Here is a 16,938-nt window from a genome sequence, read left to right as displayed (position 1 = left end):
ACAGAAGACTCAACAATAATTTCAGAGGACATAGACATGGCAGAAGAAACACAGAAAAAGAAAAGGAAGCCAAACTGGTCACAAGAGGAAACACTCCTCTTGATCAACGTGATTATGGAGAAAAAATAATAATAAATGGGCGATTCAAGCCAAGTTTAAACCACAAGGATAAGAGGGAGGCATGACAAAGCACGTTGATGCTATGGTATTGTTTTCTGTTTACATATAAATGTTCATCGACACTTGGAGCCCCAATTCTAATGTTTGTGCCATCTATGGTACCCACAACACCGGGAAACCTACAGTTTTCCATGAACTCTGCTTGTTTTACTTGCACTTCTTGGCGAGTCAATAGGAATTTTACAAACTGAGTTACAATATCTGGTTCTGATAGTGCATCAATTGTTTGAGTAATGACACGGCTGATTGATGCTTGCGAGGTCCCAAATTCGTCACTGCTGCATTTTACCTGTGGCTAAATATCATAGGGTAATTGCCACCTTCGTCTCAGGACTCGGTGGTCGATTCCGTTCTGTTCGGGATTAAAGTTTGTCCCTCACTAAATCAGCCATTTTTATTATACCAGCACGGTTCATTCTGAAGCGTTTGATGAGTTCGTCGTCATTGTACTCGTTAAATATGTCCCGTCGCTGTCGATAAACTCGCAGTCATCTTTTTAGTTGTTGTTGCTCCGCCATCTTCTCTACTAACAGGAACTTGTTAAGAGCTTAATAGTCCTCCTCAGCACTTTTATCTTAACAGTACTTTTAAGGCCCTAACAAGTTTTCTGTATCACTGTTAGTGCTTAACAGCTAAATGTTAGCCTTAACAGGAATTTGTTACCCTTAACAGCTATTTGTTAGTGCTAACAAGTTTTGTGTATACGGCCCCTGACCTCTGGCGATGACCACTTTCTCCTTGGGGTTTGGTTCTTCGAATGCGTACTAAGGCTAAAGGTGACCAATTAGGTTCCAAACATATATACATATATACCTATATACACACACTCACACACACATATATATATATGTGTGTGTATGTTTATGTATATATATATATAAAAGATTCCGCAACACGCAGGGGTTTGCTTCTGATGGCAAAAGACAAACCACCTGGGTATTTGGATTTTATTAAAAAGAAAATGGAATAAAAAAGCAGCATGCCTACTGCACGAAAAGACAAAATAATTGAATAAATAAATAACAAAGAAGGAAGATGGAAGATGTGAATTACCAATGCGACCCTAGAGCTCATGAAAAGGACTCATCACGGAGGAACCAAAACGAAGAAAAAAGAAAACTGAGAACAGGAGACAAAGAACTCGGCGATGAAGACGAACAATGAAAGATCTGATGGCGACGCAGGTGATGAAGGAGACCTTAAACATGCCGGGCCCTTAGTTCAGGCCATGCGTGGGCCTTAGTTCAGAACTAAGGATTCATATTCTTCCCAAGACGTTAAATCATCCTTAACGACTCGTCATAAACTGTGGATCTCTCCAGTAAATACTAAAAGTCGTTCTTCTTTCTTCTCCTTTTTTCACCTTTCACTCTCGCCATCTTTCTCTCGCTCCCTCTCTCTCTTTCTCTCTCTCTCTCTCTCTCTCTCTCTCTCTCTCTATATATATATATATATATATATATATATATATATATATATATATATATCGTTCCCTCTTTCTTTTTATCTTTTATTGTTTCCATCCTTTTCATGTTTTTCCATCCGCCCTTCATCCCTTTCCTCCCACTTTCTCCACATTTTGTGCCAGCCACCCTCCACTTTCGCCCACCCATTACATTTCTTACCTTTCCTTCCACCCACTTTAAGTTTCCCACGTTTACCCCCACCCTCTCTACTGCACGCTTCTTCTCGCCAACTTTCCCCTTCTCTCACCCTCTTCTCTTTTTTCCTTACTCTTGCCTCTCCTCACTTCCAACTCCTTTCTCCTCTTCCCTACCCTCCTCTTTTCCCATGCCCCCTCTCTCTTTTGTATCATACTCCGCCCCCTTCTCCTTCACCCCTCTCTCTTCTCCCCTCTCTCTTCTCCCTTACCACCTCTCTCTTCTCCTTTACCTCCTTTCTCTTTTCCCTTACCCTCTCCCTCTTGTTCCCCACCCCGCCCTCTTCTCCCTGGCCCCCTCTCTCTTATCCCTTACCCTCTCCCTCTTTTCCCCCACCCCGCCCTCTTCTCCTAATGCCGCTCTCATTTTCCCTACCCCTCCCCCTTCTTCCTTGCCACTTCCTCTTCTCCCCAACCCTTTCCTCTTCTCTCCTACCCCTCCCGCTCCTCCCACACAACCCTCTTCTCCCACACACCCCTCTTCTCCCACACATCCCTCTTCTCCCACACCCCTCCCTCTTCTCCCGTACCCCCTCCCTCCTCTCCCTTACCCCCTCCCTCGTCTCCCTTAGCCCCTCCCTCGTCTCCCTTACCCCCTCCCTCGTCTCCCTTAGCCCTCCTTCTTCTCCTTTACCCCTTTTCCCTTTTTCTTCCCCCTCCCTCTTTTCCCCTTCTTCCCCCTCCCGTTTTTCCCCGCTGCCCCTCTTCTAACTCCCTCCTCCCACCTTCCCCCCCTGCTGTTTTCTCCCCCAGCCTGGACCGTAACAGCCGTTCGCAATAACCGCCGCCCCACGTCCTGGCTATCCGACGTGACGGACATGAAGAGGCGCAAAGAGGGCGCGGATGGGGATTGGATTGAGCGTCCCCTCCCCCCCCTTGAGGACAAAGATTGTTGAAACTGTGCACGAATAAATCCCCCCTCTGCCTGGGAGATGGCGTGGAAAAGGTTCCCAAAGCGGGGGCGGGGGAGGGAGGGGGACGCCAGGAGGTGGGCTTGGAATGGGGATGATGGGGAGGGTAAGGGACGGGGTTCATGTGAGAGGGGTCGGGTGGGGTGGATTGGGGTGGCCGCTCGGAACTGTGGTTTAGTCGGCGATGAGCTTAGGGCCACGGCGAAGTTGGGGGACAGGAGAGAAAGAGAAGGGGAAGCTGGGGGAAGCTAGGTCGTTTGTGGCAAGGCAGGAGAGGAGCCCCTAACCCCCCTTCCTCCAACACGCACACCCGTCGTAGAAAACGGAGCTTCGGAACTCCTGTTGACACGTCAGGGATTCGAACTTGTCAATAGTGTGTGTGACCAACCTCATGTTGATGCGTCATCCTCATCGGTGGCGACAGCTGCCCTGTGACGGATTAGCCCTGGCCATTCGCACACACTGCTAATGAGCTGCTCCCCCAATCCTCCAACCCAATCCCTCATTCTCCATCAATCGCCCCACCCATTCTCCCCAATCCCACCACCCATTTCCCCCAATCCCACCACCCATTCACCCCCAGTCTCCCACCCATTCTCCCCGAATCCCCATCCATTCCCCACCAATCCCTCACCCATTCTCATCCGAATCCCCATCCATTCCCCACCAATCCCTCACCCATTCTCCCCGGAATCCCCATCCATTCCCCACCAATCCCCACATTTCCCCAATCCCGCCATTCATCCCATTCTACCTCCCCCCAATACACCTTAAGCCCCTTCCCTACCGGGTGGTCCTTTTGTTTTTATTCTTACTGCCGCCATGGTATTGTATTAATCCTCGTAACTTGCGAGAGAGTTCATTTTAAACTAGATTAAGAGTAAACCCGGTGAAGTTGTGTGCATTGGAGACTAGAGAAGCGTGTAACCAGTTACTAGGTGGCGCACACTGATCGGTGGACACTTGGTATGTTGCGAATATATCTTGTATATAACACTTTCGCTGCCCATGTCGAGGTTTGATGCCACACCGAAATGTTACCAGAATCGCAAGGAACACGCACCACAAGACTGACGGCAAACGTTGTAACCCAACTGTACGCTTAAAGTGACCTGAAAAAACAAGAAGAGGCATAACTTAGAGACCGATTTCCCCATTATAAGAGGGGTTGCCAAGTCAAAGTATACACCCAGATCGAGAAACCCACCCTTTCTATGTCGGCATGTAGGCAATCAAGGGTCGGCTGCCCCTTGCCACACTGGATCAAACACAGTGCAGCGAGGTACAGCTCACCTGCTATGGAGATGAATGTGTGTGTATATATATATATACATATATATATATATATATATATATATATATATATATATATATATATATATATACCTTACGAGTGACCTCTCCCTGCCGTTTTCACACGGCCTTATATACCCATGTTTGTATTGATGTATTGTATTACCCTGAAGATGACCATTTGTAATGGTTGAAACAGCTGTCGATAAAATGAATCAACATTCTGAAGCCTTTTACTATTTCCTTCAGAGTTTGAAATATGAAGAGAAAAGGAAATACAGAGAGTTAGATAAATGTTCTCTTAAAATCTTTGACGCCACTTGTGCTTTAGCATTTAATAGGAATTGTTACGAGAAAGACTTTGCCCAAAACATATATATATACATACAACACTGAATGGGTCCCAGTGACTAGAGATACATTTTTATCAACCACAGTGCACTTTAATTCTAAGCCATCAACATCGGAAATACTGTGGAGGCGCATGCAGAAATTGAAATGTGGTACGCTCGAGGACTCGAACCAAGGCCAGCACGTGACAAGTGTAGTGACTTGACCACTACACCATCAAGAGAGGTATAAGTTCAGCGCAACTTTTCTTGCATATTTGTATGATTGATATATATATATATATATATATATATATATATATATGTGTGTGTATATATATATATATATATATATATATATAATTTGCGTTCGACTCCGGACGAACTTCAACACTTGTGGTTTGGAATGTGGGAAAATGATGCCGCGATTGGCGTCACATTCTCACGTTTTGCGTCTGTTTAATATAAACTCTCAATGGTTGGCCTTGCATATTCCGGCTTAAGGTGGTATAATGGGAATAGGGAATGTTAATATTCCAGAGTTTGTATATGTATATGTGTGTGTGTGTGTGTGCGCGCGCGCGCGTGCTGCAACCCTAAGACTAACTAATTTTGTTCTACAAAATCTGAATGTTTCGGCTGGTCAAAACAACACCTTTTCCGTATTTAGAATCGGCCATGCCAATGTCGAGCCGTATTAAAGACGACTTGTAAAATGTCTGTGGAAAAAGAAGTACGGAATAGTTTCCAGATAGCACCAGGAGGGTAATATGCCTGGGTCAGGTTTAAATGACCGCAACTGGATGCACACGGACATACACACACGCACCCACGTACACATCCCAGCGCGGAAGAACACACACACACGACTCAACGGTGCAGTGGCACCGTTCTCGACAGTTAAATCAGCGATCCGATTCGACTCTGCCTAGGGCTGTAAAAAAAAAAAAAAAAAAAAATCACCATCGCTGCCCCGTGAGCCGGCAGTCCAACTCTGATGGGCAAGGAGTTGAAGGTGTGTATGGGTGTAAGGTGCATTACCCATACATCGGACCACATGAGATTTGAGCTCTCATTCGAGAGAGTAATATATGTCGATCACGAGTCCAAGACCGTGGTGAATTATGCACACACGATATTATAGTATATCGCACAGGTGATCATTTGTCTAGGTAAAGGAAGGTTAAAGCCTGCAATTGTGGTGTTGTGCCATTGATTGCCTCTGCCGGAAGTTCGTCGACTTGGGGCGTCCTCGAAACCTTTGCCCAAGCTGTGTTGGCTCCTCCTCTGTGGCTTTTATATGGATTGAGTCCCTCTCCTCCTCCTCCTCCTCCTCCTCCTCCTCCTCCGCCTCATCTCCCCTTCCCTTCTTTCTGCATCTTCTCTGCCTCTATCTTTCCCTCCATCTCCTTCCCCTACTTCTCCTTCCTGCTTTTCCTCCCCTCGCTCTTTCTTCTCCTTCCCCTCCTCGTTCCCCTCTTTTCCTTCCCCAGCTTCTCCTCCCCTACCTCCTGTTCCACCTCCTCGCCTTCTGCTCCACCTCTTCCTCCTCCTCTTCCTCTTTTTCCTTCAAAATCATAGAAATAGCGAGTAATCTTCTGGCCTTGAACCTGGTCAAGTTCGGGCAGGTTTTGTGGTTGTTCCAGTCTGCCAGGGGGAAGAGGAGAAGGGAGGAGGAGGGTGGGGGTTCAACTTTTGCACTTATTATGTGAGCGCGCATGCAATAATATAGTTTCTATGCTAACACCGGAAATGGACCATTGCAACACGGACGCGCTCATATCACAGGACGATACTAATTTTTTTAAATATTCCACTAAAGAAAAGTCTCGATTCTTTTCGAAAATTTTATTTGGATTTTTTTTATTTCTGTAAAGTTTCATATTCAGAAAAAATAACGAATTGATCATAGTTTTGATAAATTTATCAATATGATAGTTGTTAGTAGAAAACGGTGGTAAGTCCAGCCGGCCGGAAGGAACTTGAAAATATTCAACTTGCAGGGTATACATTCTTTAATTATATACGATCTCTTTCTTTTCCCTCCCCCTCCCTCTCTTTTTCTTTTCTTTCCCCGCCCCTTATCTCTTCTTCATGTTAGATATTGCATTGTTAATTATTTGTTGTCATGGATGAATCTCGATCTTCCAGTTGATGTCTTCAAATTTCTTGAGTTCGAAGCCGTCCTTTTGGGTAACCACTTGATCCATATATATATATATATATATATATATATAATTGTGTGTGTATGTTTCCAAAGGCTTGTACTCCGTAGAAATCAAGATTGAATCACTTGTGGATCTGCAAAAGGTTGTTTGTTAGGGACAAATTTTTACAAGAAATTGTCAAAGTTGGAGTTGTGCAAATGGCACCCTGGTGGAATAAATCCTGTATGTACTGTATGTGTGTGTGTGTATGCATATATATATATATATATATATATAATATATATATATATATATATATGTGTGTGTGTGTGTGTGCACGCGCGCATGTATATATCGGGGGATGCATTTATCAGGTCGTCCTAACCAGACTTACTCCCTTAACTCACATTCAAACTGTCCCGCCCTCATTTCCTCATTCCTCTCTCTCTCTCTCTCTCACCACTTCTCTCTTCTCTCATTTTCCATCACTCTCCTCTCTCATTTTCCATCACTCTCCTCTCTCATTTTCCATCACTCTCCTCTCTCCCACCCCACTCCACCTCCCCTCCTTTCCCATTCCTCTCTACTTCATCTCTCTTTCCTCTCCCCTCTTCGTTTCTCCATCACTCCTCCTCCCAGTCCCCCCTCCCTCTCTCCCACTCTCCATCAGTCCTTCTCTGTCCCTGAAAAGCTTCCTTGCGGCTGCGGAAGTGGTTTTGCTGTTGCGGTTCTACAGGAGCCTTTCTTTGTCTGGAATGATCTCGACCTTCTCAGGCTGCTTCGAGTCTGCACCGCGTGCTTACCTAATCGTGTGGTACAGGGGAGAGCTTATACTCGGGGTGCCTCGTTTCGCAGTACATGACAGATCTCGCTTTATATATATATATATATGTATATATATATATATATATATATATATATGTATATATATATATATACAATATATATATATATGTATATATATATATACAATATATATATATATAATTATATATATATATATATATATATATATATAATTCTTTATGGACTGAATTGTGTGTATGTGTGTGTGTGCGCGCGCCCCATTCTTGGAGACGAGTTTTTCAGTGACCTCAACTTCGTCCATTACATTCTCTCTCTTTCTCTTTATCTTTTCCTTTCTTTTCTTCTTCCCACCCAATGGTAAGGGCACATTATTTTTGGGCACTAATTCTTCTATGAATTCTACTTCGTCTTCTACTTTCTCTTTTTATTTTATTTTTCATCACTTCACACACATACACGACTCGATAGCGCGGTGGTACAGTTCGAAACCGATATTCCAGTGGTCCGAGTTTGATTCCCATCCAGGACAGATATAATTTCAGCATCACTGAGCTGCGAGCCGGCACTCCAACTCATGTGGGCGGGGAGCAGTGTGTGTGTGCGTAAGGTCATAAGGTCATAGCATTACCCATAGATCGAGCATATATGACCTCAGATCTCATTCAGTATTAGTCAAGCACGTGATCCAAAACCATGGTGAAACACACACACACACACACACACACACCAGTGGATGTAAGGACACCGTGTGCTTGGGTGACTCATTTGTATAGGCGCCGGTTCCTTGGCATTGAAGACGTAGGCCAGGGATTTGTTGTGGGTCAAATCCCCCACCCACCCAACCCCCAAACACCCTAATGCCGTCCAATTAACCCTTTTCCCCGTAATCTCCCTCTCCCCTCCCCATAACTCTTTTCATTCCCCAAACCCCCTATTCCCTCCAACCCTCCATATATATGGGGAGGCGGTGTGGTGTACATGTACCCCACAAGCATGTTTGTAAGTGCAAGGTGATGCATGGTAGAGTTGTGTGGTAGTTGATCCGACTCAATGGTCGGAAAAGACAAAGGGTCACCGCAATTAGGTCGCGTCTGGTCATGGCGTCGGGTCAGTCCCTAATATATATATATATATATATATATATATATATATATATATATATATATATATATATATACACTGCCTGTCCCGAGCGGGCAGGCCATTCAGATTCAGAATTCAGTCAGTCATTCTGACCTCTACCTGTAGCGCGTCACTAGGTCTTCGCGGTCGGTCTCCCCACTTGGGGACCACGGCACGTCCGTCCTTAGGCCGACGCACACGTATCTTAATTAGAATAAACTACACAAGCCAAACTGCGCATTACTCCCCCTACGTCACAATTGGCCGAGTAACATACACCCGTATGTTACAGCGGGGTGATACAGTGTGTTCAGAGCGCTCCACTCGTATCCTGAGAATCGTGGGTTCGAGTCCCCAGTTTCGAGAGCCCTTCCCCGTGCTGACGTTGGGTGAGGATCCTGAGATGGACGGGGAACGCTCCGGCCGGAGGCATAGACGAAGAAAAGCCTCACTGGCAAAAGAGGAAATATAATAATTTTTACAAGTTCATCCTTCACATTAACGACCGTGATGGTACAGCCACAGTAAGAAAACTAAATTGGGAGTGATAGCGGTAGTAAGTATAGTGGAAGATAAAATTATAAAATAAAGTCGTAAGCCATTTGGAGTCCACTGCAGTAAAGGCTAATAATAATATTGATAATGATAATATTATTGATAATACCGACGTTGATGTCGATAATAGTGGTAATAATGATAATGATATTGTAGTAATAATAATAATATGATAACAATAATAACGGAAATGAAATTATAATATAATAATAGTAATGGTAGTGAAATTGTAATATGATAATAATAATGATAACAACAATAACGATATAAATTATAATAATCGGAACGATAACAGTAATGATAAACAGACTACCCGAACTCCATACTTCTGCCGCCGCCATCACACCACATCACCACCACCACTACATTGCTACCAATACCACCTACGACCATCCACCAACATCCTCTACCACCCACTACCACCATCTCCACTCCCATATCGTAGCTGATATGGTCTTGACACAACCCATCCATCCGTCACATCCCGACATCCGTCCTCCATCAGGGAGATAACTGGGCGAGGCGGCAGCTGATGGCTTGGAGGGGGAAGGAGGAATTTGGGGGTGAGGGGGGCTAAGGACGGATTGGAGAATATGGGTCGTGGGCAGGTGGGGGGACGAATTGGAGGGCCAGAAAAAAGGGTTAAAGCGAGGAGTAGCCCAACACAGGGGTGGGTGGGTGGGAGGCTATTTGACGTGCTGCACCCCTACCTCCTCCACCAGTAGCAAGTGGGTGCTGTACAGTTCAATTAAATCATGTGACGCTTACCGAAAGGGTTACTGCAGAAGTAGGTTAAATTGTCGAGTCGGTCAAACCAACAACAACTACCTCTTACTATGGAAAGGGTCGAGGTTGAGATATTAGAAGGGTGAGTGCGGATGAACGTGTGAAGGAGATGCCTTCGGTGAGCAGGTGTCAGAGGTGTCTCCCTCACCCTCGCACCTGCTCTCTCAAAATGCCAATTCGCTCGGTGCGGCGCGCATGTATGTTCAAAGGTCTCCGTCCTTTTGGGTCCTACAAAGGACACGTGTTTGCGAATCACGGTGTTCGCGAGTACAAAGGGCACGTGAGGGGCAGTGCAAGAGGAAGGGATAGTGGTGGTGGTGGTGGTGTTTGATAATGGCGATGGTGGTCGTGGTTGTGGTGATAAATGTTTTTGACAGGGCGATGGTTGTTAGAGGTTGTAGTGGACGGGTGATGATAAAGGTGGAACAGGATAATGATGGTGGTGGTAGACGAGTGTCTCATTCAGCTCTCAAGCTGATTAGAATTGCCTGGTTTTTAACCAGAATGAAATATGAGAAGGACATTCAGCCCCTAGGACATCTCTTTGCTGAATAAAATCACCTTGCTCTCGACAGAACAATTATATAAGGGACACAGGTGCCTGATGGGTTAACACTACAAGTACTATTATTATTATTGATGTTATAAGTTATTGTTAATGCTATTAAAATTCTTTCAATCTGACAAGCATTGGGAAGGGCTATGAAATTACAAGGACAAATCAGAATACTTTTCTTTTTCTGCGGGACTGGCTGGGAGATAGGCCAGAGAATAGGGTAGGAGTGAGAGGGCTGATGTAGAAAAACATGACGATCTACAAAAGAGGGATTTGCGTCGGGCCGAGGATCACAAAGGACGATGGGTGGAGGAAGAGGAGGAGGTGGTGGTGGTGGGAAAGGTGAAGGAGAAGGTGGTGGTGGTGGGGGTTGGTGATGATAAAGGTGACGACATTGTTGGTGGTGGTATTGCTATAGCTACGAAGGACGATGCAGTAACCATTACTGATATTGCACACCCATGGCAAGACCGAACTACTAACTACAGCAACAACAACAATAACAATGGAGGTATGCGGCCGTATAGGGACGCTATTGGTAGTGATAGTGGGATTTGGAGGTGAGTTAGGAGGCACTCCAATCGTCATACCTCAGGACGCGATCCGAGGGAGGAGGGAGGGAGGGGGGGGGGCGGGGCGGATTCGAACCCTCGAACGTCTGATGAAAAAATCGAACGGACGGTCGAGGAATAGAGAAAGGAGGGGTAGAAGGAACAGCTTGCTCCAATTTGGAATCCATTCAGTTAAATGAAATCTTATTTGGGACTCGATATGGCCGCGGGGTGAGGACGAGGTGGATGAGAGGTGATGGTATGCCAGGGAGGAGAGGAGGAAGAGACAGGCGAGGGAAGGTAGGAAGAGGAAAAGGTGGAGGAGTGAGATGAAAGAGGTAGGAGGGGTAGGGAGAGGAAGAAGGAAAAGGAGGAAGGGAGGTGGGGTAAGATTGTAGGAGGGGTAGGGAGAGGAAGAGACAGGCGAGAGGAGGAGGAGGAGGAGGAGTTAGGTTAAGAGGGGAAGGAGGATAGGAAAGGGATGAAGAGGTGGTGGTAGTTGGGACGGGGATGTGAGATGAGGGAGAGGTGGAGGGAACGGGAGGTGAGGGAGAGATGGAGAGAACGGGAGGTGAAGGAGAAGTGGCGAGATCGGGAGGTGAGGGAGAAGTGGAGAGAACGGGAGGTGAGGGAGAAGTGGAGGGAACGGGAGGTGAGGGAGAGATGGAGCGATGATTGGTGGCAAGCAGTGCTTGATTCATCACGACAACTGGGGAGGGAGGGAGGGAGGATAACGTATGGGGAAGTTTTATGTTGGCAGTTGGGGGTTGGGCGGCGGTGCGCGAGATAATTAACGTAGAACTCATAGAGATGGTGGAAATGATTTCCTTTCTCCTGTTTTCCTGGCTGCCTTTGGTATTTTTCTAAACAAACACATACATACATACATACACATATGCACACACGCGCACGCATACAGTCCTTTCCCTCACCCCTCTCTCTCTCCTCTCTCTCTCTCTCCTCTCTCTCTCTCTCCTCTCTCTCTCTCTCTCTCCTCTCTCTCTCTCTCTCTCCTCTCTCTCTCTCTCTCTCTCTCTCTCTCTCTCTCTCTCTCTCCTCTTTCTCACTCTTTCCCTTTCTCTCGCTGCCCTTCTCTCCCTTCTCTTTCCCTCCCTCTTTCTCCTTCTCCTTCTTTCTCCTTCTCCCTCTTTCTCCTTCTCCCTCTTTCTCCTTCTCCCTCTTTGTCCTCTCTCTCTCTCTCTCTCTCTCTCTCTCTCTCTCTCTCTTCCTCCTCTTTCTCACTCTTTCCCTTTCTCTTTCTCTCACTGCCCTTCTCTCCCTCCCTCCCCCTCCCCCTCTCTCCCTCTCCCTCTCTCCTTCCCCCTCCCCCTCTCTCCCTCCCTTCCCCCTCTCTCCTTCCCTTCCCCCTCTCTCCCTCTCTTCCCCCTCTCTCCCTCCCTTCCCCCTCTCTCCCTCCCCCTTTCCCTCCCCCTTTCCCTCCCCCTTTCTCCTCTCTTTCTCTCTTTCTCCTTCCCGATATATATCTCTCCCTCAACCTCTCTTTCTGTAGGTTAGACGCACCTGAATGGAACGTCGGTCCGGCGCCTGATAAGTTCGAGAGCGACTTTTTTCTGATTTGGTTGCTATGGTGATGACGCAGCAATAGGCCGGACCAGACTGTACTAAACCTAGTGGCTAGTGTCTCCTACCTCGCCCATGGTTACTTCTCACTTTCTCATTCCACTCTTATAGTCTCGTTTGTGCATTCTCCCTTCATGTAATTCTCACACTCGCTTTTTCATTTTCCACTCACGCATTCTCACTATTGTTCTCAGTCTATCGCAGTCTCACTCTCACTGTTTCGTCACGCAGTTGTTTCACTCTCTGTCTCTCTCTATGTCACTTTCGCTCTTCCTCGCTCTTTCTTTTTTATTCTCTCTTTCATCACGAGCAATCTTTCACTTCATCTCGTTGTTATTGTTGTTTTTTCTCTCCCACTTTATGTCGTGTAACCTTGGGCACGAAATGATAACTGGCCACGAATTTCATCTGCTAGGAGCCCGCAACCCTACAGCGGCAGTCAAAGATCCTGGAGTTGGACTGTTGTCCATTTTGTATTAGTGTGGGACAAGTTCTTTCTTACCGGTTTATTGTTGTAGTAGGGGGGGGGGTGTAGTCGCGGGTTGTCAACTATTGTATAAAAAAGTGGAGGAAACGGTTCAAATGGATAAGAGGTTATGCTTCTGGTCCAGGGATCGAGTGACAGCCCCTCGTGGACATGTCCATGCGGAGCCTATTATCATCATCGTTTTATATATATATATATATATATATATATATATATATATATATATATATATATATATATATATATATATATATATATATTAAGACGTGGGGGGGTTAAGACTGGGTGGATGCTGTATGTACTTGGAGATAACTGTAGACAAGGAAGGTGGGTAGGGGAGGCGATTCTGACGTCCATTTCTTAGGAAAGGAGGATTACCCCTCCGCCCTGAGAACAGGCTAAAACTATCTAGGAAACTGAATACAATCGCCGGGCGGCAACCGCCGGGAAAAATACGTATCATGAAAAACTATTATTTTGAATAAAGTAAATAGGAGAAAGGGAAATATGAATGAAAAAACGTTCAAAAGGTGAAATTGAGAGACATTGGTGTTGCCGTTTGGGTTAAATTACTAGGTTAATATCAGAGGGTAGGTTGGTATTGTGTTAACACATCATGGTGATGCCGTGCATAATTGTTAGGTTAACATCAAAAGGCTGGTTTGTATTGTGTTCTACGTGATGGTGAGGCCGTTCGTAATTGTTAAGTTAATATCAGAAGGGTGGTTTGTATGTTTTGTCATTTACATGATGGTGAGGCCGTACGCGGTTCTTTGATATTGAATTATAAGGCCTTTACATGGTCAATATATGTTGATAACAATATTGGCAATCTTCCTGGTGCTGAGAACCATAACCTCTCCCATTTTCATTATCAACCAAGAATTTTCCAGAAAAAAAAAATTCTGTAATACCTGGAATCGGTCTGGCACGGTCATTTTCAATGAAATTGCCTCAATGTTTTCAGTAAATATGTATTTGTGCTAGGGTCTCGTAAATGTGCAGCTTGTATGTTGGGTGAATTCCTGTTTGCAGAGGAATTAGTCCAAAACCTAAAGTATCTACATTTCGGGTCTTGTGCGAATTTCCAAAATGTTCACGCGGTGGTTTGTGTGTAATGAAATGCGTTTGTGACAGCAATTGCAATATATATATATATATATATATATATATATATATATATATACGTACATGTATGTATATATCCACGTGTAGCCAGGTAGTATATTGTCTTGTAGACAAACGAAGTTGAAGCCTAGAGTTTGCACTGTATGGAAACTATACACAATAAAATAACCAAAAATTAATCCTCTTTAGCCTTCAACCTCGTGTGTCTAGAAGAGAATATATATATATATATATATATATATATATATATATATATATGTTTATATATATATGTTTATATATATATATGTTTATATTTGGATGATGGAGAACATAAACACAGGGGAAGGCTCGGGTTCCGAGCCTTCCCCTGTGTTTATGTTCTCCATCATCCAAATAATTTGTCTAAAATACTTATCAATATGTTTATATATATATATGTTTATATATATATATATATATGTTTATATATATATATGTTTATATATATATGTTTAATATTTCTATTATTATTTTATTTATTAATTTTTTCTAAGTTCTCACGCCAAGTTCTTTCTTCGGCAGGAATGACGAGCTGAAGGCAACATCAGGCTCCAAGACTTCGGTGTGTGTGAGAGTGCGCGCGATCGAGCGAAAGTGGTGTGATCCTTAGGTCGAGCAGGCGTCATGCTGAGGTTGACTTTGAGTGTGGTGGTCCTCATCGCCCTTCAGGCTTCGAGGACCAGCTTGGCGCAACACCTGGAAAATGACCTCCAGGCCTATCTCCGCGACCTGGACGTAAATCCGGACCTTAACCAGATCGAACCTGACGCGGAAGATGACTTCGAGGTGGAACTAAGCTTCCGACCGGAGGAGGCGCCCAGCATGCCGGCGGCGAAGAAGAAGTTCTCCATGGAGACCCTGCGAAGGGAGTGGGGCGTGCCCGACACGGAGGCCATCGTCGGGCAGCTCTTCTCCCACCGCATCCCCGACAACGCTTTCGCAGGGGAAATCGACGAATATCAGGTAAGGAGTAAGGATCTCTAACACACACACACACACACACACACACACACACACACACACACACACACACACACACACACACACTACTGGAGTCCCTCAAGGGTCGGTACTGACTCCCGTAATATTCTTGATTTACGTAAATGACGACGACGGATAGGATAAAATGCTTCGGGACCTTTTTTTTATGTAGATTACTAGAGCACTAGGAAAATAAATGAATATTAACATTGTGAGGGTCTATATATATGTATATACTGTATATATATAATATATATATATATATATATATATATATTATATATGTATATATATATATATTATATATATGTATTATATGTATATATATATCTATATATATATATATATAATATAAGTATATATATATATATATATGTATATATATATATGTATAATATGTATATATATTGTATATATATATGTATATATACATATGTATATGTATGTATATATATATGTGTATATATATATATATATATAATATATATATAATATATATGTATATATATGTATATAATGTATATATATGTATGTATATATATATATATATGTATGTATATATATATGTATGTATATATATATGTATATATATGTATATATATATATATATATATAATGTATATGCATATATGTATATGTATATGTGTATAATATATATATTATATATATATAATATATATATATCACTATGATAAAATGTAGTAGCACATTTGTAAATAATAATCACGAAGAACCCACAGTCGGAATAAAAGGAAACTTAGAAGAAAGTATAACTTCTCTATTTCGGTTAATATATATATATAATATATATATATGTGTGTGTATATATATATGTGTGTGTGTGTGTGTGTGTGTGTACAACCCTGAATGGGTCCCAGTGATTAGAGATACATTTTAACAACCACAATGTACTTTAATTCTAAGCCATCAAATGCCGAAATGCAGAAATTGAAATGCGGTCTGCCAAGGACTCGAACCCAGCATCCACATGACAAGTGCCGTAGTAACTTACCAACTAGGCTATCAAGAGAGATATAAGTTGAACGCGATGGGTTGAAAGCAAAATTTCATGTATGTGCATGTAAATCGAACATACAAATATACAAGAAAAGTTGCGCTCAACTTACATCTCTCTTGATAGCCTAGTTAGTAAGTTACTACGGCACTTGTCATGTGGTTGCTGGGTTCGAGTTCTTGGCAGTGCCGCATTTCAATTTCTGCATGTCGGCCTTTGATGGCTTAGAATTAAAGTGCATTGTGGTTGTTAAAATATAGATATACACACATATATATATATATATATATATATATATATATATATATATATATATATGATACACACACACACACACACACACACACACACGTATATATACATACAAAGGGCAGCACCCAAAGTAATCACCAGGTAAGCTTACATATTGTATAAATAATCATTATGCAGGTATAACAAAATATTAGTTCTATCCTCACTAGAAGGGTTGCAGATGGCCTAGGTAAGATGTGGGTGTAGGGAAGAGAGGCGCATTACGTAAATCTTTCCTCACGGCCGTGGACGTGGGGGGGTGGCGTGGGCTTTGAGATTTACGCTTTTCATAAATACGGGTAATGGATTTGGAGTGAGGCACGGGTGGCATCCCCCCACCCCGTCCCCCTAGACCGACGTCACCACCGCAGCCAGAATGGGGAGTCTTATCTCGACTACCTCCCCTCCCCCACACAACCTCCGCATCCATGCCCCCCTTGCTTCACCCTGGTCCCTCCTTGTCCCCATTTGCCCCCCTTGTCCTCCTTCCCCTTGCCTCCCTCGCCCTCTTCTCGCTCCTCTCCCTCCTCTCCTCTC

General features: G+C 43.9%; 1 protein-coding gene across 1 annotated transcript in view; it reads left to right on the top strand.

Moving 5' to 3' along the window:
* LOC143025747 (uncharacterized) overlaps window positions 1–15,098 on the top strand; it is a 47,898-nt gene extending 32,800 nt beyond the window's left edge. The window contains exon 2 of the mRNA XM_076185753.1: window positions 14,637–15,098. Coding sequence (XP_076041868.1) covers window positions 14,739–15,098 — 360 coding nt within the window. The 5' untranslated portion in view covers window positions 14,637–14,738. The remainder of the gene's footprint in view (window positions 1–14,636) is intronic.
* Window positions 15,099–16,938: the final 1,840 nt, after the last annotated feature.

Source organism: Oratosquilla oratoria, chromosome 5 (genome assembly GCF_046742065.1).
Source record: "Oratosquilla oratoria isolate Oo_2021 chromosome 5, ASM4674206v1, whole genome shotgun sequence".
NCBI lineage: Eukaryota > Metazoa > Arthropoda > Malacostraca > Stomatopoda > Squillidae > Oratosquilla > Oratosquilla oratoria.
Note: the sequence above shows the minus strand (reverse complement) of the source record. Positions and strands in the feature narration are given on the sequence as shown.